Source organism: Hyperoodon ampullatus (assembly GCF_949752795.1).
Source record: "Hyperoodon ampullatus genome assembly, chromosome: 17".
Lineage (NCBI taxonomy): Eukaryota > Metazoa > Chordata > Mammalia > Artiodactyla > Ziphiidae > Hyperoodon > Hyperoodon ampullatus.
Genome location: NC_136930.1, coordinates 57,685,735 through 57,711,359, shown reverse-complemented (window position 1 = coordinate 57,711,359; position 25,625 = coordinate 57,685,735). Strand labels below are relative to the sequence as shown.

The 25,625-nt window shown below is 40.7% G+C and overlaps 1 protein-coding gene across 1 annotated transcript in view; it reads left to right on the top strand.

Annotated features, from left to right (window-relative positions):
* EXT1 (exostosin glycosyltransferase 1) overlaps nt 1-25,625 on the top strand; it is a gene marked incomplete at its 5' end in the record, with an annotated part of 308,249 nt that overhangs the window by 269,567 nt on the left and 13,057 nt on the right. Inside the window, 4 exons of the mRNA XM_079722553.1 lie at nt 1,477-1,596; nt 15,652-15,784; nt 18,211-18,329; nt 19,595-19,690. Of these exons, the coding sequence (XP_079578679.1) occupies nt 1,477-1,596; nt 15,652-15,784; nt 18,211-18,329; nt 19,595-19,690 (468 nt within the window). The remainder of the gene's footprint in view (nt 1-1,476; nt 1,597-15,651; nt 15,785-18,210; nt 18,330-19,594; nt 19,691-25,625) is intronic.

Below are 25,625 nucleotides of genomic sequence, written 5' to 3'. Positions count from 1 at the left end.
GAGACTCACCAGACACCCAGGAAGTACATTTCAGGGCTCCAGACCCAAGCAAGTTCACATGCAGACATTAAGCAATTGGTCTGTCTTTGAATATCATCACCCTTAAGTCAATAATAATAGTAGTGGTAATAATTACTTTGTTAATAAAGCTTCCCATGTGCTAGGCGTTGTGCGAAGCCCTTATGTGATCTTCATAACACCCTTATGATGTTAGTACTATATCCCATCTTATAAGTGAAGAAATGAAATCTTTGAGAGATCATGTAACTTGTCCAAGGAAACAGGGCCAGTAAATGGCAGAGGCAAGACTCCCACTGTGGTCTAACTCCCATGTTCCTGTGCTTAACCACTGAGTTATACTGCTAGTGAAAATAATGATGTCCCTTTTGTGGCTTCAGATGGCCATGTTCAATTCCACTTCTATTTATTGAATAACTGCTACAGGCATACCTCGCTTATTTTATGCTTCGTAGATGCTTTTTTTTTTTTTTTTAACAAATGGAAGGTTTGTGTCAACCCTGTGTTGTCAGATGATGGTTAGTGGGTTTTTTTTACTAATAAGTATTTTTAATTAAGATAGTTACATTGTGTTTTTAGACATTATGCTATTGCACACTTGATAGACTATAGTGTAAACATAACTTTTATATGGACTGGGAAACCAAACAAATTTTGTGTGACTCGCTTTATTGTGATATTTGTTTTATTGTGGTGGTCTGGAACTGAACACACAGTACATCTGAGGTGTACCTATACATAAAAGCCACTCTCCTAGCTATAAAATGTGTAGCAGGATGGACAGGGCATAGACCCCCCCTTTAAAGTTGTGCAGCCTGGTAGAGAGCAGTGCTGGTTAAACATGTATGACAGATTGTGTTAGTTTGGGGTAAGTGCTGGAGCCAAAAAGAGAAGTCTGGGGAGCAGAAAGCTCTCAGGGAGAGGTAGGAGATACATGCACATAGAAATGACTACCCCAGCTGCATATTAAATGGAGAGACTCAGAGACCTTCCCTAAAAAGGCTTTTTGTAGATCATTTGTAGTCCCTGGCGTGGTGTGTCTTAGAAGTGCTTGGGGGATGATGTCTCTCAGCCTTGCTGCAAGGCTGTAGCTCCTTCTCTGTAGAATTTGGCTGTCCATGGGCAGGATGAAGGATGTGTGGGAATCTGAGAAGAAAAAACAGCAAAGACTACTATAGGAACACCCTAAGCAACTGATAAGCTGCTACCAAATCTTAGAAGCGAGCTCTAACTCTCGTGCATTTGAGGTCCTTAAAGCTGATTCCCAGTAAGTGCTGTTTGTAGCTGACACCTCTGAAGGGCCTTTCAATTTAGGGGTTGGTGATTTTTAGTAGATCTGTATGCTAGAAGCTGAATGCGATGAAGAATAAAAGCCTAATCTAAGTGGGTTATTTTTTGATCAAATGGCATCTTACTGTTTTCCGGTTATAGTTATTATGTGTTCACCTTGTGTTACAGATTCCTTCTACAATCAGGTCTATTCATCAGGATAAAATCCTAGCACTTAGACAGCAGACACAATTCTTGTGGGAGGCTTATTTTTCTTCAGTTGAGAAGATTGTATTAACTACACTAGAGGTAAGTGAGACCACTTGGTTCTTGGTCTTGAATAAAGGTCCTTTATCTGTTTCTGTCAGCCTTCTCTTTTGCTGTTAGTGACGTGTAATTGGTCAAATGGGGCGAAACCGAACCTTCTGTACTTGAATGTGTCAGTTAACCCCTTTTTACCTGCTCTGCCGCACCCAAGCGAAGACCTCCATTCTTGACAAACTCCAATGAGGAAAGCTGACATAGGAGAAATTACACTCCTTGACACAGAGATGGGCTCTGTCTTACATCATTTCAGAGACAGGTAGCTAATGACTGTCCTCCTGTCATTCACACTCAGTGGCACCCTTTGAAGGCATATTTCTGGAGCCCACTTAGGAAACAGATAGTGACCAAGTAGGGGAAAATCTTCTCCCATTCTAAACATATGAATAGTTTACTGGGTACTATAGTCCAATGGCATTAGGATACAGCCAAATTTATTCTCAAGACCTATGCAACCCAACGAGCATCATTGCTGCAAGGAGGTATTAAGAAGAAAATCAGGATTACACCCATCTGGTACAGAAAGTGTTAAACTTTATGAGATCAGAAACGATTCTAGACAGATGGGTGCCCATCTTCGAGTTGCCTTTTTTAAGGCAGGAGGACAAAGGAAAGGGAAGCATGGAGATGATTAAAACCTTTGGAAGTAGGGCAGATAGCGTTGGCCTGAGGCTACACCAAAGTAGCACAAAGAGCTGAGAAAAGATTTCTGGATCTGCACGCTCATGAATTACAGGAGGGAGAGCAGAGGTCCTCAGGTGAAGCACAGCATCAAGGTGATTCTGAGGTGTCCGCCACGTGAAGTAGGGGCATTTGTGGCCTCACTTTTTAAATATTTTCTTTGGAAAAGTTATTACTGCTCCAGAAGCTAATGTAATTGGGAGTATACACTATGCTAAGTCTGAAAAATACCAAGAAAACTGAAGTCATCTTGTTTTGTGCCATTGCTGTTGTCTTGCCATCCTGGGTACCAGAGCCAACTCTGGTCATACCCCAGGCACACTGTGGGGCTTACCTACCCTGAGCCTAGCCTGGGCCTCCTGGTTTTGCGGGGCCAGGCTCTATCACAGTGTCCTCTTGTAAATGGGGTGTGTCGTTTTCATCCTGGAACTAATTGAAAAGGGCTGTTTAGGACCCAGGTCCCCCCATGAAAGGGAACAGGGTAGAATGCCTTCCAAGGACTTCCTTATTACAAGCAAATTTCTCTTATTCCTCCAAAAGCACTCTCCTCAATGAAAATTGATTGGGTTTTTACTTCTGTACATAGCAGCAGATTTGAATATATAATAAATTCGAACATTTTCTTTGATCCTGTCTTCCGTCTAAGACCCTTCCTAGGCCCTTCTTAAGGAAAGTTAAATGTCACTTGTTTGGGGGTTTTGTTTGTTTGTTTGTTTGCTTTTTAGAATGAGTGCTTTTTATCATAGAAGTGCATAATAATAGAAAATACTTATAGCAGAAAAATAAAATAATCTACCCATACAAATCACTATTGACATATATACACACACATAAACACATACATATTCATTTTTTTCTATGCAAGTGCATAAATATGTTGTCATTTTTTATTTAAAGAGGAGTCTTTCTATACTTAGTTTATAACCTGTTTTTTCTGCTTAATAATTATTCCTAGTATCTCATTAGATTTTTCTACAATTATTTTAATGGCTATATAATATTCCATTCATGATGTCACTTTATTCTGTTAAGTAATCCCCAGTTTGAGGCTATTAAAATTGTTTCTGGTTTTTCATTATTATATACATCATTGAAGCTAATAGCCTCAGTGCCAAGTTGTTGTACAGATTCAAGATTACTTCCTTAGGATAAATTCCTTGAATTCAAAGTCCTGGTTCAAACAATATGCCAAATGCTAAGATTTCGAATATGAACTGTCAATTTTCCTGCAATAGAATTCAACTAATTTATATTCCATCCAGCTTATATGAGAGAACCTATTTTAATTATATTTATTTTTTTCACTTTCACCATATTGGACATTATATCCTTAAAAATGATAAATCATTATTTTCTTAAGATCTTAGTAAGAATGAATATTTTTTGTATGTTTCTTGCTCAGGCAGCTCACAAAGAAAGAAATAGAAATGGCCACAATGTTGTCCCACTTTTCTCATTAATTTTTAAGAGCTTATTAGATTTAAAAAGATTAACCTTTGATTCTTTTGTAGCAAATATTTTCCCCCAATTTGTGGTAGGCTTTCTGTTTTGTTTATCATGGGGAATCTTTTCATCTGCAGCTTTTCCATTTGCTACTGTTTAGAAAGGACTTTTTGACCCATAATTTTATTTATATGCAACACACATACACATTAGTATTTTCTAGTACTTTCATGATTAAGTTTTTACATTTAACTATTTAATCCAATTTACTTTTATATATGGTCTGTGTTGAAAAAGCTAAACTTTTTTTTTTTTTTTGACAAATTTTCCTGCAGTTGCTCCAATACATTTCCTTTTTTTTTTTTTTTTTTTTTTGCCATACCACACAGCTTATGGGATCTTAGTTCCCAGACCAGGGATTGAATCCAGGCCCTCGGCAGTGAGAGCACAGAGTCCTAACCACTGGACTGCCAGGGAATTCCCCTGATATATTTCTTGAGTTATTCTTTCCTCATTGTTTTCACATGCCACTTTTATGCATCTTTGGCCATACACCCAGACCACATTTTTTCACCCTATATTCCATCCCTAGTGAACCTCTATTTATTTAACCAATCTGCTATTGTTGACTATTAATGTTGTTTCTAATTATTTCTTTTTTAGAGATAGAGATATCTTTATCCAACCAATGCCCTTCTACATGTATCTTAGACTATGTCTTTATTTCTTTAGATGGAGTCCTTGAAATGAGATTACTCAACCCAAGAGTCCAGGCATGACTAAGACTCATGATAGGTATTGCCAAATTACTCTTCAAAGAGGTTGAATCAATCTAGATTCTCACAGGCCATCTGGGGGACACCCTCTCTTACTGTATCCTTGTCAACCTTCAGAATCATAATTAAAACACACACATACACAGCTTTGTTAATTCGCCAGATGAAAGATGGTATCTCATTAATTACATTTCTTTTGAATATGGTTTATTGCATAGCTCTGGTCTCTTGCCTATTAAGTTAGCAGTACTCAATTATCTTATAATAACAGTTGGATGTGTTATATTCATCAGCATAGGCTCTTAAGTCAAGCTGCTTTCATCTCTGTGCCTGGAAAGCCGCCTTCCCCTTCGATTTGAGCCATGCAGTTCTTTAGAGACACAGTTTTTTTGTTTTGTTTTTTTTCTTAATAGATCTTTATTGGAGTATAATTGCTTCACAATACTGTGTTAGTTTCTGTTGTACAACAAAGTGAATCAGCCATACGCATACGTATGTCCCCATATCCCCTCCCTCTTGAGCCTCCCTCCCACCCTCCCTATCCCACCCCTCTAGGTCATCACAAAGCATCGAGCTGATCTCCCTGTGCTACGCGGCTGCTTCCCACTAGCTATCTGTTTTACATTTGGTAGTGTATATATGTCCATGCCACTCTCTCACATTGTCCCAGCTTACCCTTCCCCCTCCCTGTGTCCTCAAGTCCATTCTCTACATCTGTGTCTTTATTCCTCTCCTGCCCCTAGGTTCTTCAGAACCATTTTTTTTTTTTAGATTCCATATATATGTGTTAGCATACGGTATTTGTTTTTCTCCTTCTGACTTACTTCACTCTGTATGACAGACTCAAGGTCCATCCACCTCGCTACAAATAACTCAATTTCATTTCTTTTTATGGCTGAGTAATATTCCACTGTATACATCTGCCACATCTTCTTTAGCTATTCATCTGTTGATGGACACTTAAATTGCGTCCATGTCCTGGCTATTGTAAATAGTGCTGCAGTGAACATTGTGCTACATGTCTCTCTCTCTCTCTTTTTTTTTAATTTTTGAATTTTATTTTATTTATTTTTTTTATACAGCAGGTTCTTATTAGTTAACCACTGTATACATATTAGTGTATATATGTCAATCCCACTCTCACAATTCATCCCACCACACCCCTCCGCCACTTTCCCACCTTGGTGTTCATACATTTGTTCTCTACATCTGTGTCTCTATTTCTGCCCTGCAAACTGGTTCATCTGTACCACTTTCTTAGGTTCCACATGTATGCATTAATATACGATATTTGTTTTTCTCTTTCTGACTTACTTCACTCTGTATGACAGTCTCTAGATCAATCCACGTCTCTACAAATGACCCAATTTCGTTCCTTTTTATGGCTGAGTAATGTTCCATCGTATATATGCACCACATCTTCTTTATCCATTCGTCTGTCAGTGGACATTTAAGTTGCTTCCATGACCTGGCTATTGTGAATAGGGCTGCAATGAACATTGGGGTGCATGTGTCTTTTTGAATTATGGTTTTCTCTGGGTATATGCCCAGTAGTGGGATTGCTGGGTCATATGGTAATTCTATTTGTAGTTTTTTAAGGAACCTCCATACTGTTCTACATAGTGGCTGTATCAATTTACATTCCCACCAACACTGCAGGAGTGTTCCCTTTTCTCCACACCTTCTCCAGCATGTTGTTTCTAGATTTTCTGATGATGCCCATTCTAACTGGTGTGAGGTGATACCTCATTGTAGTTTTGATTTGCATTTCTCTAATAATTAGTGATGTTGAGCAGCTTTTCATGTGCTTCTTGGCCATCTGCATGTCTTCTTTGGAGAAATGTCTATTTAGGTCTTCTGCCCATTTATGATGGGGTTGTTTGTTTTTTTAATATTGAGCTGCATGAGCTGCTTATATATTTTAGAGATTAATCCTTTGTCCGTTGATTCGCTTGCAAATATCTTCTCCCATTCTGAGGGTTGTCTTTTTGTCTTGTTTGTAGTTTCCTTTGCTTTGCAAAAGCTTTTAAGTTTCATTAGGTCCCATTTGTTTATTTTTGTTTTATTTCCATTACTCTAGGAGGTGGATCAGAAAAGATCTTGCTGTGATTTATGTCAAAGAGTCTTCTTCCTATATTTTCCACTAAGAGTTTTATGGTGTCCAGTCTTACATTAGGTCTCTAATCCATTTTGAGTTTATTTCTGTGTATGGTGTTAGGGAGTGTTCTAATTTCATTCTTTTACATGTAGCTGTCCAGTTTTCCCAGCAGCAGTTATTGAAGAGGCTGTCTTTTTTCCATTGTATATCCTTGCCTCCTTTGTCATAGATTAGTTGACCATAGGTGTGTGGGTTTATCTCTGGGCTTTCTATCCTGTTCCATTGATCTATATTTCTGTTTTTGTTCCAGTACCATATTGTCTTGATTACTGTAGCTTTGTAGTATAGTCTGAACTCAGGGAGTCTGATTCCTCCAGCTCCATTTTTTTTCCTCAACACTACTTTGGCTATGCGGGGTCTTTTGCGTCTCCATACAAATTTTAAGATTTTTTGTTCTAGTTCTGTAAAAAATGCCATTGGTAGTTTGATAGGGATTGCATTGAATCTGTAGATTGCTTTGGGTAGTATCATCATTTTCACAATATTGATTCTTCCAATCCAAGAACATGGTATATCTCTCCATCTGTTTGTATCATCTTCAATTTCTTTCATCAGTGTCTTATAGTTTTCTGCATACAGGTCTTTTGTCTCCCTAGGTAGGTTTATTCCTAGGCATTTTATTCTTTTTGTTGCAGTGGTAAATGGGAGTGTGTCCTTAATTTCTCTTTCAGATTTTTTATCATTAGTGTATAGGAATGCAAGAGATTCCTGTGCATTAATTTTATATCCTGCAACTTTACCACATTCGTTGATTAGCTCTAGTAGTTTTCTGGTGGCATCTTTAGGATTCTCTGTGTATAGTATTACGTCATCTGCAAACAGTGAAAGTTTTACTTCTTCTTTTCTAATTTGTATTCCTTTTATTTCTTTTTCTTCTCTAATTGCCATGGCTAGGACTTCCAAAACTATGTTGAATAATAGTGGTGAGAGTGGTCATCCTTGTCTTGTTCCTGATCTTAGCAGAAATGTTTTTAGTTTTTCACCATTGGGTATGATGCTTGCTGTGAGTTTGTCATATATGGCCTTTATTATGTTGAGGTAGGTTCCCTATATGCCCGTTTTCTGGAGAGTTTTTATCATAAATGGGGAGTGAATTTTGTCAGAAGCTTTCTCTGCATCTATTGAGATGATCATATGGTTTTTATACCTTAATTTGTTAATGTGGTGTATCACATTGATTGATTTGAATATATTGAAGAATCCTTGGGATAAATCCCACTTGATCATGGTGTATGATCCTTTTACTGTGTTGTTGGATTCTGTCTGCTGGTATTTTGTTCAGGATTTTTGCATCTATGTTCATCAGTGATATTGGTCTGTAATTTTCTTTTTTTGTGATATCTTTTTCTGGTTTTGGTATCAGGGTGATGGTGGCTTCGTAGAATGAAGTTGGTAGTGTTTCTCCCTCTGCAATTTTTTGGAAGAGTTTGAGAAAGATCGGTGTTAGCTCTTCTCTAAATGTTTGATAGAATTTTCCTGTGAAGCCATCTGGTCCTGGACTTTTGTTTGTTGGAAGGTTTTAAATTACAGTTTCAATTCCATTACTTGTCATAGTTCTGTTTATATTTTCTGATTCTTCCTGGTTCAGTCTTGGAAAATCATACGTTTCCAAGAATTTGTCCATTTCTTCGTGGTTGTCCATTTTATTGCCATATAGTTGCTTGTAGTCTCTTATAATCCTTTGTATTTCTGTGGTGTCAGTTGCGATTTCTCCTTTTTCATTTCTAACTTTATTGATTTGCATCCTCTCTCTTTTTTTTCTTGATGAGTCTGGCTAAGGGTTTATCAATTTTTTTATCTTCTCAAAGAACCAGCTTTTAGTTTTATTGATCTTTGCTGTTGTTTTCTTCATTTCTATTTCATTTATTTCTGCTCTGATCTTTATGATTTCTTTCTTTCTACTGACTTTGGGTTTTCTTTGTTCTTCTTTCTCTAGTTGTTTTAAATGTAGGATTAGATTGTTTATTTGAGATTTTTCTTGTTTCTTGAGGTGAGATTGAATTGCTATAAAATTCCCTCAAAAGCAAAACTGCTTTTGCTGCGTCCCATAGGTTTGGGTCATCGTGTTTTCATTTTCATTTGTTTCTAGGTATTTTTTAATTTCTTCTTTGTTTTCTTCAGTGATCTCTTGATTATTTAGTAGTGCAGTGTTTAGCCTCCATGTATTTGTGTTTTTTACAGGTTTTTTTCCTGTAATTGATTTCCAGTCTCACAGTGTTGTGGTCAGAGAAGATGCTTGATATGATTTCAATTTTCTTAAATTTTCCGAGGCTTGATGTGTGACCCAAGATGTGATGTGTCCTGGAGAATGTTCCGTGTGCATTTGAGAAGAAAGTGTATTCTGCCACTTTTGGGTGGAAATTCTGTAAATATCAGTTAAATCTATCTGTTCTATTATGTCATTTAAAGTATGTGTTTCCGTATTTATTTTCTGTTTGGATGATCTGTCCATTGGTGTAAGTGGGGTGTTAAAGTCCCCTACTATTATTGTGTTACTGTTGATTTCTCCTTTCATGGTTGTTAGCATTTGCCTTATGTATTGAGGTGCTCCTATGTTGGGTGCATAAACATTTATAATTGTTATATCTTCTTCTTGGATTGATCCCTTGATCACTGTGTAGTGTCCCTCATCTCTTGTAACAGTCTTTATTTTAAAGTCTATTTTATCTGATACGAGAATTGCTACTCCAGCTTTCTTTTGATTTCCATTTGCATGGAATATCTTTTTCCATCCCTTCACTTTCAGTCTGTATGTGTCCGTAGGTCTGAAGTGGGTCTCTTGTAGACAGCATATATATTGGTCTTGTTTTTGTATCCATTCAGTCTGTCTGTGTCTTTTGGTTAGGGCATTTAATCTATTTACATTCAAGGTTATTATCAATATGTATGTTCCTATTACCATTTTCTTAATTGTTTTGGGTTTGTTTTTGTGGGTCTTCTTCTTCTCTTGTGTTTCCCACCTAGAGAAGTGTCTTTAGCATTTTTTGTAAAGCTGGTTTAGTGGTGCTGAATTCTCTGAACTTTTGCTTGTCTGAAAAGCTTTTGAGTTCTCTGTTGAATCTGAATGAGATCCTTGCTGAGTACAGTAATCTTGGTTGTAGTTTCTTCTCTTTCATCACTTTAAGTATATCCTGCCACTCCCTTCTGGCCTGCTGAGTTTCTGCTGAAAAATCAGCTGATAACCTTATGGGGATTCCTTTGTATGTTATTTTTTGTTTTTCCCTTGCTGCTTTTAATATTTTTTCTTTAAATTTAATTTTTGTTAGTTTGATTAATATGTGTCTTGGTGTGTTTTTCCTAGGGTTTGTCCTGTATGGGACTCTGTGCTTCCTGGACTTGGGAGACTATTTCCTTTCCCATGTTAGGGAAGTTTTCAACTATAATCTCTTCAAATATTTTCTCAGACCCTTTCTTTTTCTCTTCTTCTTCTGGGGCCCCTATAATTTGAATGTTGGTGCTTTTAGCATTGTCCCATATGTCTCTGAGATTGTCTTTAATTCTTTTCATTCTTTTTTCTTTATTCTGCTCCTTGGCAGTTATTTCCACCATTTTATCTTCCTGCTCATTTATTTGTTCTGCCTCAGTTATTCTGTTATTGATTCCTTCTAGTGTATTTTTCATTTTCATTTCATTTCATTTATGGTGTTGTTGATCTCTGTTTGTTTGTTCTTTAGTTCTTCTATATCTTTGTTAAACATTTCTTGTATTTTCTCAATCCACTCCTCCATTCTGTTTCCCAGATCCTTATCATCTTTACTATCATTACTCGAGTCTTTTTCAGGTAGATTGCCTATTTCCTCCTCATTTATTTGGTCTTGTAGGTTTTTACCTTGCTCCTTCATCTGTGACATATTTTTTTGCCCTCTCTCTCTCTCTTTTTTTTTTTTTTTTGAGTGGGATTGTGTTCCTGTCTTATTGGTTGTTTGGCCTGTGGATTCCAACACTGGAGTTTGTAGGCTATTGGGTAGAGCTGGGTCTTGATGCTGAGATGAGGACCTCTGTGAGACCTCAGTCCGATGAATATTCCCTGAGGTCTGAGGTTCTCTGTTAGTCCAGTGGTTTGGACTCAGAGCTCCCACCGCAGGAGCTTCGGCTCAGTCCCCTGCTTGTGAACCAAGATCCCGCAAGCCTTGTGGGGTGGCAAAAAAAAAAAAAAAAAAAGGGAGAACATAACAAAGTAAAAAATAAAATTAGACTAGGAAACTAACAGATATGTTAGAAAGAATATGAAAATAAAAATATAGGTGAAACAACAACCGAAAGGTACAGTAGTACCACAATAGTGAAAAAGAGAAGGAGGGGGAAAAAAGTTGGGGGAAGCCTTGGTTGTGGAGGGTGGGGCCTAAGCAAGGGTGAGGTTTGGGTGGTGGGTGGGGCCAATGCTCAGTACCCATAGGGCTGGAAAAGGCCCTGGGGCCTGTGAGAAGTTGGGCTTAGGCTGAAGGAACAGAGGGGGCCTAGCTGTGCCCCCCACCCTGGTCTCAGAGGACAGGGGACCTCACCTGGGAGCCCAGCAGGCTTCCTGGGCTTGAGTGGGCGGGGCAAACGCCCTCCTCTCCTCTCCCGCTCCTCCGGTCCCAGTTGGCCCCTCCTGCCTGCCTCTCCTGATCTCCCCTGGCCTCCCTCCTATGCCCCCAGGACCAATGTGGCTGGGGGCAGGGGGGACCTTGGAAGGCACGGGAACGGGAACGGCCTGGGAGCTCAGCAGGCTCCCCAGGCCCGAGTGGGTGGGGCAAACACCCTCCTATGCCCCCAAGGACCCAGGCGGCCTGGAGCACAGTTGTTTTTAGAACACTCTAACCATGTACTTCATTCAAATTTATTGCAACTGACAAAAACTCCTCATATAGTTCCAATATTGGATTTTAACAATTTGACCTCTCAACTGAATTGCATGAGAGATACCATCCAGTTTCCCTTTTTAATCCAGAGCTTAGATTACCCCAGGATCCAATGTAAACAGAAAAGCAGAGAAAAATAGCAGAAAATGCCATCCACATACCCAGATAAACAGCCAATATGTTCATAAGAACGATTTAACTATCACAAATCAGAAATTCCTACTTGAGATAATATGTCCTTCAGTTCCTGCTGGAGTGCCTATGGTCAGGGTAATGCAGCATTAACCTTGGACAACATATATTTGAAGATCCCTTGCTTTGGGGATGCTCTACCCGGAGACTCTTTCTTCCTTACCTGATGTATTCTGAGTCACAGGAAGGGAATTACTTGCTCTTTGGTGATTATGAGCCTTAGAGTTGTAGGTAGTGCTTAGATACCATTGGAAACAGGACACCTCTTTCTTTCCAACGCCAGGGTCAAGTTGTTAGTACATTCAACTCTGCTGCACTCTCTCCTACTTGGGATTTGCCTCTTATTTCTAGTCTGCTTGAAGCTTCCTAATTCTGCTTCTTGGAATTAAGGAGCTATTTAATAAGAGCTAGGCTCTTTGGAGCTCATTTTTTGGTGCAAATTGAGAAGTAATGATAGAGACAATGATCAAATACTGCAAAGACAGTGTTCTTGGATTCCATTATGTGTCAGAATACTGCACAACAGTAACCTGGTACTAAGGATTGAACCTTAGGAGCTCAGCCAGAATCAGGCTGAGCAAAAGAAAACGGCCTGCAATTGTAATGACATACGAAAACAGCTCCATGCTTTGCATGGAAATAATTGCACTATTGTTGGACATTTAGGATAAGTAAACCATGAATGCTAATAATAATATGGAAAGCTCTATAATATATAATATCTGTGATACTATAGCTGTGTAAAAATAGAAATGGAAAAATCCATGCCTAGAAAATGAACACAGGAATGAGATTTTTTTAAAAAAAATCAAGTCTTAAGTATGAAGGTTTAGGCAACTTTTATGAAGGGTTCTCTGTTTCTCTCTTCACTTATCTAACCATATGCACATTCAGACCATAGTATTATCGATGCTGTTGTATAATGAAAGTTTAAAATCAGTGAGAGAATAGAAATAGGAGATTTTGCTTTGGTTTGGAATGAGGTGGCATATGGTAGTGCTGCGTGTATTAGGCAACAGTGTATTGGTCAAAAGACAGAGTCAGGGCTTCCCTGGTGGTGCAGTGGTTGAGAGTCCGCCTGCCGATGCAGGGGACACGGGTTCGTGCCCCGGTCTGGGAAGATCCCACAGGCCGTGGAGCGGCTGGGCCCGTGAGCCATGGCCGCTGGGCCTGCACGTCCAGAGCCTGTGCTCCGCAACGGGAGAGGCCACAGCAGTGAGAGGCCCGCGTACCGCAAAAAAAAAAAAAAAAGACAGAGTCAAGGCCACCTAGAATGACTGGAACCTATAATCAATTGTCCATTATTTTAAAAATAGATGGCACATAAAAATGAAAAATAAGGAGCCTGTCATTCTTCCCTTTGAATTTGTGTTAATAAGAAATATCATCCTTATTGAGGGTGCCATTTGGGGCTGTAAGGAAAAAAATTTTGTGTAAATTTTTTGTGCCTGTGTTTGCGTGTATGTATGTGTTGATTTTCTTTATAGTGTCCAACGTTTCAATATGGTGTCTTTGTTCACAGCATTTGAGAGTGAGTACTAAGGGCCCTGAAAGGCTCCTGGGAGCTGTCCAGTGTAGCAATAGGGAGAATTGGACATTAGGAGAGGGACAAAATGACCTTTCTATTTGGTGAAATGAGATCCATACTCTGTCAATCTTTTGGTAAGGCAAGTTGATATCAACCTTTCAGAAAGACATTTGGTAATACATATGAACAGCCTTTAAAGTGTTCATACCCTTTGACAAAATCCTAAAGCATCGGTCCTAAATGTGGAAAGTTTTAACTCATAAATATGTTCATTGCTTTGCATGGAAATAATTGCACTATTGTTGGACATTTAGGATAAGTAAACCATGAATGCTATTAATAGTATGGAAAGATCTATAATATATAATATCTATGATAGTATAGCTGTGTAAAAATAGAAATGGAAAAATCCATGCCTAGAAAGTGAACACAGGAATGAGATTTTTTTTAAAAATCAAGTCTTAAGTATGAAGATTTAGGCAACTTTTCCTAACAGATTCTGAAACGTTGTTATAATTAATGTGATATTTTACTGCTTATTACGTATGAGGATAGTAAGTCATAAAGGTGGCCAATTGCTTGACCTGAGTTAAATTCAACATTTGCTATTGCTCTTATACCTCTGCTGATATTGCCCTGTTTGAAGAGAATATAAAATGCTTTTTGATACTTCAGAGGAATACTATAACTTATCATATCCTTGACTTCAAAAAGATGAAATGTTGTGATACTGAATCAAAAAGAGTCAATGACATTGAGAATCACACCACCCAGAGACCCAAAGTGAATAGGGACCCAATTTGTGACATCTCTGAGTTCCATGTCACTTGTATGTAGGTCGGATTTATGACACTGTCCATTGTCAATGTTTTCTGTGTCTTGATATCCAAACTTATTTAAGCAACCACATGCTAGAAGAGACATAAATTTGGAAAGCAAAAAAAGGGAGGATCTAAATGAAAACCTATAAAGGAAAATAAGTAGACAGTAGAATTGGAAGGTACAAATAATTAAAAACTGGAATAAATGGTGTACAAAGTGAAATTGCTAGCCATGTAAAAACCCTTCACAACCATGACAATTTTCTTACAATTAATGCCTAGACAATTTTAACAATTTTAACACATTTCTGTTGAACCACAAAGAGCAAACATTAACACTTGAGCAAGGTTCCTAAAATCTTCCCCTAATTAGAAACCTCTGCCAATCCATATAAAATGAGCAGTTTTGATCTGGGGAAAAGAGAAAATGCAGAAATCATTGAACTAAGATATTTGAGTTCTTCTAAATTTCCTCCTTGCTTCCTTCTCTCTCATTAAGAAATATAAACACAATAAGGTTTGCAAAGATAAATGCAGCTGATTTTATTAGTTGTCTAGTCACCATGTGGGATGAGATAAGGGTGGTAATAACCTTAGCAAATAATACAACTCCATTTAAAATGGCCTGTACTTAAAATCACATTGCATTAAGTGGGGACCTGGAAAATGATGATTTAGGTTTTAAATCTCTAAAGATATATGCCAGGCTTTTTTTTTTAAGTACAAAAAAATTGCTGAAAACATGAAATTCTGTATCAAGTTAATTATTTGCCAACTCATATCTTAATGAATGGATGGTATAATTACAAGAGTTTAAAGTCCACTGTAAAGTGGACTAATCACATTCATCTGACAAATGATTCAGGATGGGAGAATGTTTGACTCTAAATGTAGAATTTAATGATCTGCAAGGTCTTCAAGTCCAAAGAAGCTAATGAACTAGCTTGGCTATCATTACTCTCCATATGCCATGGTTCTTGTCCTGTTATGTAGGATGTTTTGAGCAATTGTTAAGTCACTACTTTTTGAGATGAAAGGTAGAAAAACTTCAGCTAACTAGTACCCCAAAGTCCTACACTTGAATTTGAAAGGACAATGAGATATGTCAAGCAAATAAATCTGCCTCCTGAATTAAAGGAACAGATCAAAACCTCAGCTGCTTCGGGAATGTGCCGTGCCTTCCATATGCTCCCAGCTCAGTCTCTATATGGACATCTCTGTGTCCTGAGAACAGATCTTCCCGATGTGGATCTGGAAGCACTGCTAGATCTCAGCCATCAGGGAAACTCTCTACACACTCTAATTTGACATGAGCGTGGACTTATTATAGAAAGACAAGATAGAATTTATGGTGAAACTGCAGTTTAATTAGGAAATGGGATTAGCCATTATTCATCTCTTTCTCTCTCTCTCTCTCTCTCTCTCACTCTTTTCCATTGCTCTGTCACTGTGTGTCAGAGAATCAGTGAAGAATCAGGTTGGGGGTGGGGGAGGAGACTCACTACTCTGAGTGCCATCAGCCCTCAAATTTGGATTGACTGTGTTCCTCATCTGATACTGTCAGTCTCCTCTCACCATGTGCCATGTTTTCATTTTCTAGATTATTCAGGACAGAATATTCAAGCACATATCCCGTAACAGTTTAATATGGAACAAACATCCTGGAGGATTGTTCGTCCTACCACAGTATTCATCTTATCTGGGAGATTTCCCTTACTACTATGCTAATTTAGGTAAGTGAGTGCCTTCCAGGGAGCTATTCTGGTTTACCCACCAGGTGTCATCCAGAACTAAAGTCCCTTGATTTTTTGATTCCACCGCAGTGTCTTTGTAACATCCTGTGTTGGAGACTGCTTTCTAGAGCCCTGTCCTAAATGGTGTATCAAGGTCAAGAATTATAAATCCAGCAGAGCATTGCAAAGTGAAAAACTCCTTTCTTACCTGAGCCGCTGTACTTTACATTTAGCAGAGTCATTTCTTTTTGAGAAATAGGCTTTCCAAATTACAGATCATTTTGAACATGACAATGGGTTCACTATAATTTTAAGTCTCATCTTATATAAAATGGAGCTAGGAGAGCTCTCCCTACTTTTTTCTTTTTTCTCCACAATCCCAACTTCTCTGTCTCAGACCAAAGAAAAACCAAACTAATAAACGGAAAGGAAAATGATTTAAGAATATATAATAGGGGAGAAACGTATTCACTTCATTCAACATTTATTATGCTCCTCTTCTGGGCCATGTTAATGCAATGCTAGGTGGTAGAAATAAAAAGTCAAAGAAGATACAAGCTCTGTTCTCAAGCAGCTTTTAGTCTAGTCATTATGGGGAAAAGGGAACTAGCAGAGGGACGAAGCTTTGCAAAAGGCCGTTACCGCCATAGACATAGACGTATTTGGAGCCCCGTTCGCTCTGGTGTTAGTAACCTCTTGGATACTTCTCCTCATTCATAGTTCCAAATTTGAGAAACTCTGGGATAATAAAGCATCTTTCAAGTCGATATGGCAAAAAGACTCCCGATTTTTGTTTGGAGTTAGCAGAGTTAGCACATTAGAAGTGTGTAATTGATGCTTCTTAAACTGTTAGAGGAAAGTCTTAAAGCACTGACTTGTCCTCAAGGCTAAAAAAGGGAACCCCCTCCATCATATTTATTCTTCTTACTTGGCAAAGCCTTGAATGTGTATCTAGATAGTGGGAAAGCTAGCTTCTTTCTAACATGCAATTAAAGTACTAGTCGGATGGTATAATTTGCCCTGCAAAACGTTCGTATAATCCTTTGAGATATATATAGTCTGATTCTTACCTTTATCCAGTCACTACCAAAGCTTAACTTGAATGTCCCTGCACTGTCTTGTTCATCTTTAAAGTACTAAAATGTGAAATTAGTGGCTCTAAACTAATGAAGTTTTAGGAGCCTTTTTTTTTTTTTTTTTTTTTTTTTTTTTTTTTGCGGTACGCGGGCCTCTCACTGTTGTGGCCTCTCCCCTTGTGGAGCACAGGCTCCGGACGCGCAGGCTCAGCGGACATGGCTCACGGGCCCAGCCGCTCCGCGGCATGTGGGATCTTCCCGGACTGGGACACGAACCTGCGTCCCCTGCATCGGCAGGCGGACTCCCAACCACTGCACCACCAGGGAAGCCCTTAGGAACCTTTTTAACCTGTCTCCAATTTCTTAGTGGGTTCTCATGGAAAAACTCATTCTGCGGGAGAAGCCATCTCACTGCCTTCTCTTTGGTGGCAGTTGTTCTTTTGTACATTTATAGTACCTTTCCACCTCGGGCCTTAGAGCGCACAGTTGGCAGAGGTCTGGAGCACATACTTTTCCTCTCAGCTGTGTCACTGGTACACAACGAAGAGATTCTTGGGCGTAGAGCGGCTTCTACTCTGACACAGTGGTGATGGTGATTCTGATAGCGGGAAGCTCGTGCTGAGTACTTGCTGTCTGCAGGTCCCGTTCTAAGTGCTCTGTGTGCATTAACTCATTTAACTTAATGCTCATAACAACTCCATAACTTTGATACTGTTGCTATCAGCCCCATCTCACAGCTGTGGAAGCACAGAGGGTTAAGTACTTTTTCCAGGACCCCACCACCCCTCAGTGGTGGACCTGAGCTTCAGACATAGACACTCACGCTCTGGATGTTGTTCTTTTAACCTTTACCACTTGCTAGTTATTATCTGAAATAGTATCAATCAGGCAAAAACCCCTTAACTATACAATTAAGAGTAAGACAGATGCAAATATCCTGGAAGAGAGAGCACGTTTACAAAAATCCATCCTAAGACATAAGTGACTAGAGTTAGACCCTTTCTTGGGTAGAGAGTGGTGAGTAGTGGCGTGTGTGCGTAATTAGACTTTGGGTGCCTAAGAAGCAGAAGGGAGATCAAAGATGCATCCCCAAGGGAGGAAGGAAACGACTATCAAAGGAAGAATCTGGAAATGGGCATTGAACTGTAAATCATCCAGCTCCCTACACTCAGGCAGCAGTTAACTAGGAGCTTTTCACCTTGTTTTTGTTCGGTCAGGACACAAGAGGCAGAGGAAAAATACACAGAAGGGAACGTCAGCTCCAGGGCGGGGCGGTGGAGCAGAGAGGACTAATTTCCTAAGTCCTGTTTTTCAGTGCTTCATCAGGCCTCTCTGCCCTTTCTGTTTCAGGTTTAAAGCCCCCCTCCAAATTCACTGCAGTCATCCATGCGGTGACCCCCCTGGTCTCTCAGTCCCAGCCAGTGTTGAAACTCCTCATGGCTGCAGCCAGATCCCAGTACTGTGCTCAGGTGAGTGGCGGTGTTGACCACGGTGCCTGCCCCCTCCTGCTCAGTGGACCAGAGACCCCCAGCCCTCCCCGTTCCTTCCCGGCTACACACTGTGCCCCCCCGGGGACTCCTCTCACGTCGCCCCGTTACTCCCCTTTCCTTTGTCACGCCTCGTTACGCCCTTTTCATCAGCTTAGAGGTTCTTGGAAGTGAAATCTGGTACAGGTAAGGGGTGGGTTACAAAGAGATCTTGGCCCTGGGATAAAGTTAAATATTAGGTTGGCCCAAAAGTTCATTCGGGTTCTTCTAACATCTTTCGGAAAGACCTGAGTGAACTTTTTGGCCAACCCGATATATACCAATACACTCTTTAAAGAATACATAGGCACATTATTTCATTTTTACGTGTCAGAGTGATAAAGAAACATCAGAAAGGCCACAGAAAACTAAGTTTCCACAGCAGAAACCAATTCGTTGGTGTCAGGAGGCGTCAACTTTTCTTTCACGGCCACCGTGACTAATTATAAAATTGGGAAAGGAAGATGATACCTATGGTAATAATGTTTTCCAAATTAGTATCGCTCTTGTACTCTTAACGGTGGTTTTTCTGAATTGTAAATTACACAAGAAGGTTTACACACGACAAAAGAATGGAATCACGTGGAAGTTTGCATTTTGGAGCTAAACGTCGTTTTTATTGGAAATCACAGGATCACAGGAGATCAGCAGCCATCCTGGAGAATCCAGAACATGAGCTCACGCCAGTCCTATCTTGAATTCTCTTCTTTCTCCCATGTTGCCTGGTGTAGTGCGAATGCATAGCAGACGTTCAGTGTGCATTTTTATTCAGTTGGATCAGGGTTGTTATCTTACTCGTCATCATAAGACATCAGAATTCAGGAAAACACTTTTAAAAACCAGCAACCCTGAAATGACTTCTTTCCTCCCCAGCTTTGTCCTACCCCCTTGACACAGTTATCCTTAGGTTACTCTTTTTGTCCCCTCTCTTTGGTTGTTAGAGTGATGGGGTTCTGAGGGTTGTATAGGAGTGGACTTGCTTTTATTTTTTTAATTTTTATTGGAGGATAGTTGATTCACAATGTTGTGTTAGTTTCAGGTGTAACAGAGTGGAGTGGACTCACTTTAAATTCAGTTTTGAGGTCTGCCATCCTGCCTTGCTTATATCCCCATCTCCTCTCTCTCTGTCTATAAGAAGAAACTTTGGGTTGGAGGCCTATGTAAATCTAGCCTTACCAAGCCATCTCATGACCCCCTGTCCCTTTCAGATCATAGTTCTATGGAATTGTGACAAGCCTCTCCCAGCCAAACACCGCTGGCCTGCCACTGCCGTGCCTGTCATCGTGATTGAAGGAGAAAGCAAGGTAGGACCGGAGGGGACTTCACTGTGGAATCAGTGTGGGATCTTTGTGTCTTCAGTGGGGCACCGTGGGTGTTGGTCTTAGCCGTCTTCCTCCTGGGAAGTGCTGGCCTGGACTGTTTTTCCAAAACCAGACCTGTCTCTGAATGTCCTCTGCTTTGACAGCCATAGGCTATTTTTTTTATTATTTTATTGAAGTCTAGTTGATTTACAATGTTCTAATTACTACTGTACAGCAACATGACTCAACTATACATAAATATATTCTTTTTCATATTCTTTTCCATTATGGTTTATCACAGAAATTGAATATAGTTCCCTGTGCTATACGGTAGGACCTTGTTGTTTATCCATCCTATAAATAATAGTTTGCATGTGCTAATCCCAAACTCCCATTCCTTCCCTCCTCTACCCCCCTCCCTCTTGGCAACTACAAGTCTGTTCTCTATGTCTGTGAGTCTATTTCTGTTTTGTAGATAAGTTCATTTGTGTCCTTTTTTTTTAAAGTTTTTTAAAGATATTTATTTATTTATCTTTGGTTGTGTTGGGTCTTTGTTGCTGCGCGTGGGCTTTCTCTAGTTGCGGCGAGCGGGGGCTACTCTTCGTTGCGGTGTGCAGGCTTCTCACTGTGGTGGCTTCTCTCTTGTTGTGGAGCACGGGCTCTAGAGCGCAGGCTTCAGTAGTTGTGGCACACAGGCTCCGTAGTTGTGGCTCGTGGGCTCCAGAGCGCAGGCTCAGTAGTTGTGGTGCACGGGCTTAGTTGCTCTGTGGCATGTGGGATCTTCCGGGACCAGGGATCAAACCCGTGTCCCCTGAATTGGCAGGCGGATTCTTAACCACTGCGCCACCAGGGAAGTCCCTGTGTCATATTTTAGATCCCACTTGTGAGTGTTATCATATGGTATTTGTTTTCTTCTTTCTGACTGACTTCACTTAGTATGATAACCTCTAGGTTAATCCATATTGCTGCAAATGGCATTATTTCATTCTTTTTAATGGCTGAGTAGTATTCCATTGTGTGTGTGTGTGTGTGTGTGCGCACACGCATGCACACATGTATCACATCTTTATCCAGTCATCTGTTGATGGACATTTAGGTTTTTTCCATGTCTTGGCTATTGTGAATAGTGCTGCTATGAACATAGAGATGCATGTATCCTTTTGAATTACAGTTTCATGTGGATATATGCCCAGGAGTGGGATTGCTGGATCATATGGCAGCTATATTTTTAGTTTTTTAAGAAACCTCCATACTGTTTTCCATAGTGACAGCTGTAGGCTTTTGAATTGGGTCCTAATACTAACTCTTCAGAAGATGTGTGACCCTGACTATACCTTCCTTCTCTGAGCCTCAGTTTCATCATCTACAAAATGGAAATAATAACACATACCACATGGGTTACTATGAGGAGTAAATAAATTCAGGGCCTGGCAGTGGTAATCTTTCTGGACGTGATGAGGTTGAAGATGAGGCTGCTGATGGTGGTGGTGATGCATCAGGTTTGCTCAGCTGATTAATCTGAGTCGGTTGTGTCTTTGAGAATAGTGGTTCTTCGTAAAATTTATCTTAAAAAGGACATTTCCACCTTACTTTTGTTTTGAGGTGTCCATCAGAGACTCTCAGGGGTGCTGGCTGCCTAGCTGGCCCCTGCTTCCCTCCTCCAGTTCATTTTGCCTAGAACGGAATGATCTTCTTAATCATCTCATGGCCCTTAAGGGAGTCTTTTTGCTAATGCTTTCAATTAACATCAGAGGCTGTGTATAATCTGGCCTCAGCCGGCCTTCCCAGTCTTCTCTCTCATTGCTTTTCTTCTATGGATTTCATCAGTCACAGTTAACAGCCCTGTGTCCCTTCCTACCCCTAAGTGTTGTCTTTCCCATTTGCTATAAGTCTTGACCATCCTTCCTCAGCTGTTCATTTCTGTTATTGAAATTCCCATGTATTCTTTAAGCCCTGGTTCACATGCTCCCTCCTCTTTGTTTTGTTTTTTTTTTTGCGGTACGCGGGCCTCTCACTGTTGTGGCCTCTCCCGTTGTGGAGCACAGGCTCCGGACGCGCAGGCTCAGCGGCCATGGCTCACGGGCCCAGCCGCTCCGCGGCATGAGGGATCCTCCCGGACCGGGGCACGAACCCGTGTCCCCTGCATCGGCAAGGCAGACTCTCAACCACTGCGCCACCAGGGAAGCCCGCGCCCTCCTCTTTGAAATATCTTCCACTCTTTGCTGCCAGAGGTGAATTCTTTTTTCTCAAGCTTCTGCTGGTGGCTTTCTTGTAGATCTTATCCACCGTGAGGAAATTAGTCTCTATTAAATGACACTGAAATTGTCATCTAAGAGACTTCCTCCGTCAGTCCCCAAAGAGTTAGGTCATGAGAGATTGTCTCACACTAAGTAAACCCTCTTTGAGCCAGAATAAGAATGACCAAGGTATTAGATTGCACCATTTGAAATCATTGGGTGGCTACAAGTGGCCATTTCATATAGTTCAACTGGATACACTGAGAACTGTAACGGTCACGTGCGTGGACAAGGTGATCCATGCGTTATCTATTGAGTTCCAGTGTAAGCTGCCTACTGTGTGCTGGGTAACATGAGGAAACGCAGTGGTGAGTGTGACAGATACAGTCACAGCCTTCATAGGACTGGAGTCAAGCTATGTTATCAGAGAGCTGATTGGTAAGCACTTAATGAGAATAATCACGTGCCTGTTGGCATCGGTCTTACCCTTATGAATTCATCTCACCAATAGGTATGGTTTCACAAAAGGGACTGGCACAGAAAAATCTCCTGCCTATAACCCTACATATCTGTCTTCCCAGTTCGAATGCCTGAGGCCCTGAACAGTGTTCAGATGGGTTCTCTTCACTTTGAACTTGGAAATTCTTTGTTTTTTTTATGCTTCCATGGGTGACTAGATCTCCTTCTGGTAGATAAGTCTCTCTCTGAATATGTCAGGATATTCAAATAGGATCCATTCGGACCAACCGACTGGGAGCCATTCTGACTCCTATGGTTAGTATTGCATTTTTATGCACAGACTCATTGATTGATTTTATACTCTCACTCCCAGCTAGTTGTCCCAGTTTCTTTATTTCTAAGATGATGATGATAATAATAGTACCTTTCTTGTAGGCTTTATCAGGTGTGTCTTATAAGATACCTCCCATTCTCCCAGCCATATTTATGTCTGGGCTTCTGGCCATTCGTTGAGTCCTAGACTTCACCTTGGCCAATGAATCCAGTAGGTCACGTGGTTCCTTTTCCCTCGTTGGGACTGCACCACCTGGTAAAGCGTTTGCACTTAAGTCTTGCCTTAGACTCTGTATTCTAGGGCACATGGGCTAAGACTTGGGCCCATTTTGATGATGAAATGAGATACTGCATCACAGGTGCTCAGCCCTGTACCTGTTATACACTCAGGATTCAGTAAATGTCAGCTCCTCTTCGGTGGGGGGGCATTGTAAAGTGATGGTTTGTATTATGGGCTTTGGGGTCAGACTTCCTCTATGTGACCTAAGGCAAGTTATTTCATTCTGTGTGCCTCAATCCCTCCTTCAGTAAATGGAAGAAATCATAACACCTAACAGGTTAGCTAAAAGGATCAAATGGTTTGACACTGTACATGTAAATGTATTGCTGCTTAGGAGTGTGGATGCACATGGTAGGTGCTTGAAAAATGTCAACTCTTATTGTGCTTTGTATTATTACTTATGAACATTTCTTATCTTCCCTACGAGACAGGGAACTTCTTGAGCCTAGGTCATTTCCTCGTTGTGTTTGTTCATTCTAGAAGAGTTTGGGCTGTTACATGGTAGCTAAGTATTTCTTAAGTGAGCTAACAAGGAAAACCCAGCTCCCTCAGGATTGACTTTGTAAGTACATTGGCTCCTTTCATGCTAATCCACTGAACTTTTGGAACGTAGCTGAGGCAGGGTATTTGAAAGAGAGCCTCTAGTTTCTACACTAGATTTGGAAGTGGCTGACTTATGGGCTCTTAACTCTTATTGATGAAGCAAGTTCAGAAAAAGGAAATGGATCCTTTTAAACCCAGTGGTTGGGCCCATAATGGGGAAAGAAGTCATATGTCCTCCTCCTTCCGCATTTTAAATTTCCATGTCTAGCCTTGAGTTTAAAATTGATGTGTTTGCTGCTTTGGCTGGAAAATTCTATTTTGAATTTATAGGCCTTGTCTCTGCAGCTCTCCCCTGTAGGCTTAACAAGGGAAAGGTCAGGGCATCGCTAAGCTGGCAACTAATAACTTCTGCCTTAGTTAGTGGACATGTAAACAGTGTCAGGAGAATTGCTTCAGGCTGAGATTTCTGAGCCCTGTGTATAGGGGGTTGCTGATCGCTTTTGTATTTTAGTTTGGAAGACAGAGAAAAAAAAAACACTTGACCCAGTTGGCAGATGTGTCGGAGCAGAGCCTGGAGTGTAGGTGTATCCCTTGAGCTCCCACAGATGGGTTCTAGGGGGCATTTTCCACCCTTTAATGATGTGAGCCCTCCAGTAGCTTCTCCGGCATGTAAACCAAATCTGAGATGAGGCTTGCGGATAAGCTGGCTCCCCGATGTAAATATAGCTTGGGCTTCTTTGGGGGGCTGTGGGGAGGGGTCCTTAGATTTGTGAGCCTTGGCAGCCGGGCTAAGTGCCTCCCTTTTCCCTTTGTCTCTAGCATCCAGCTGCTTCATTCCCTGGCCTTTGTGCCTTGAAAGTTGATGGCAAGTGTCTCCTCTCTCAGTCTCCGCGTAGGAATTGAGAGAGGATGCACGACAGTTAATATACCTTCCAGAGGAAGTGGTGAATGTGAGACTGCCATGTGTGCCCACAGTCACTCTTGAGGTCCTTTCAGCCCCGAGACAGGTATAGCAGAGGGCTGACGTGCTCTATAGAATCACACCATCTGGGATGGTGTGCTGGTGGGTCCATCCTAAGCAAGACACAACCTTTTTGTACCTTAGTTTTCTCACCTATAAAACGGGGTGGTTATACAGATGAGATGAGATGATGTACATAAAGAACTTGGAACATTTCCGGGACTTCCCTGGTGGTCCAGTGGGTAGGACTCCGCGCTCCCAATACAGGGGGCCCAGGTGCGATCCCTGGTCGGGGAACTAGATCCCGCATGGCGCAAAATGAAGATCCTGCGTGCTGCAACTAAGACCCGGCACAGCCTAAATAAATAAATAAGAACTTGGAACATTCCCTGACACAGAGTAAATGTTTTAAAAAATGTTAGTTATTCTTATATTATCAGTCTTATTAGGTATTCTACAGAAACTTCAACACAGAAGTTCATGCTGGGACTGTCATAGGGTAGTCTCTTCGGTCTCAGTGTTTCAACTGATCCCCTCATCCCCCAAACCCTCACCACACACACACACACACACACACACACACACACACACACACACACACACACACACACGTACACTCACCTCACCATGCCTTATCCTGGTGCTGCCCAAACTTTATATAACCTTCACAATTTTCCTAAACCCATGGACCATGTGTTCTATTGTTTAGTATTTTTCTTTAAATCAGCTTACTTTTCACTTTAATGAAACTATTTTTGAATGACTCTACTAGTACCTTTTATTGCTATAGCTACTAATATATATGTGTATATATTTTTGCTTCTCTGAGCTAAAATTAATAAAGAGTAGAATTTTTTTTTATTTTTTGGTATGCGGGCCTCTCACTGTTGTGGCCTCTCCCGTTGCGGAGCACAGGCTCCGGACGCGCAGGCTCAGCAGCCATGGCTCATGGGCCCAGCCGCTCCGCGGCATGTGGGATCTTCCCGGACCGGGGCACGAACCCGTGTCCCCTGCATCGGCAGGCGGACTCTCAACCACTGCGCCACCAGGGAAGCCCAAGAGTAGAATTTTTAAATGTTTGTCTCTGCACCTCCTAAAATGACCTGGCCTTCCAGTGGTGTGTGT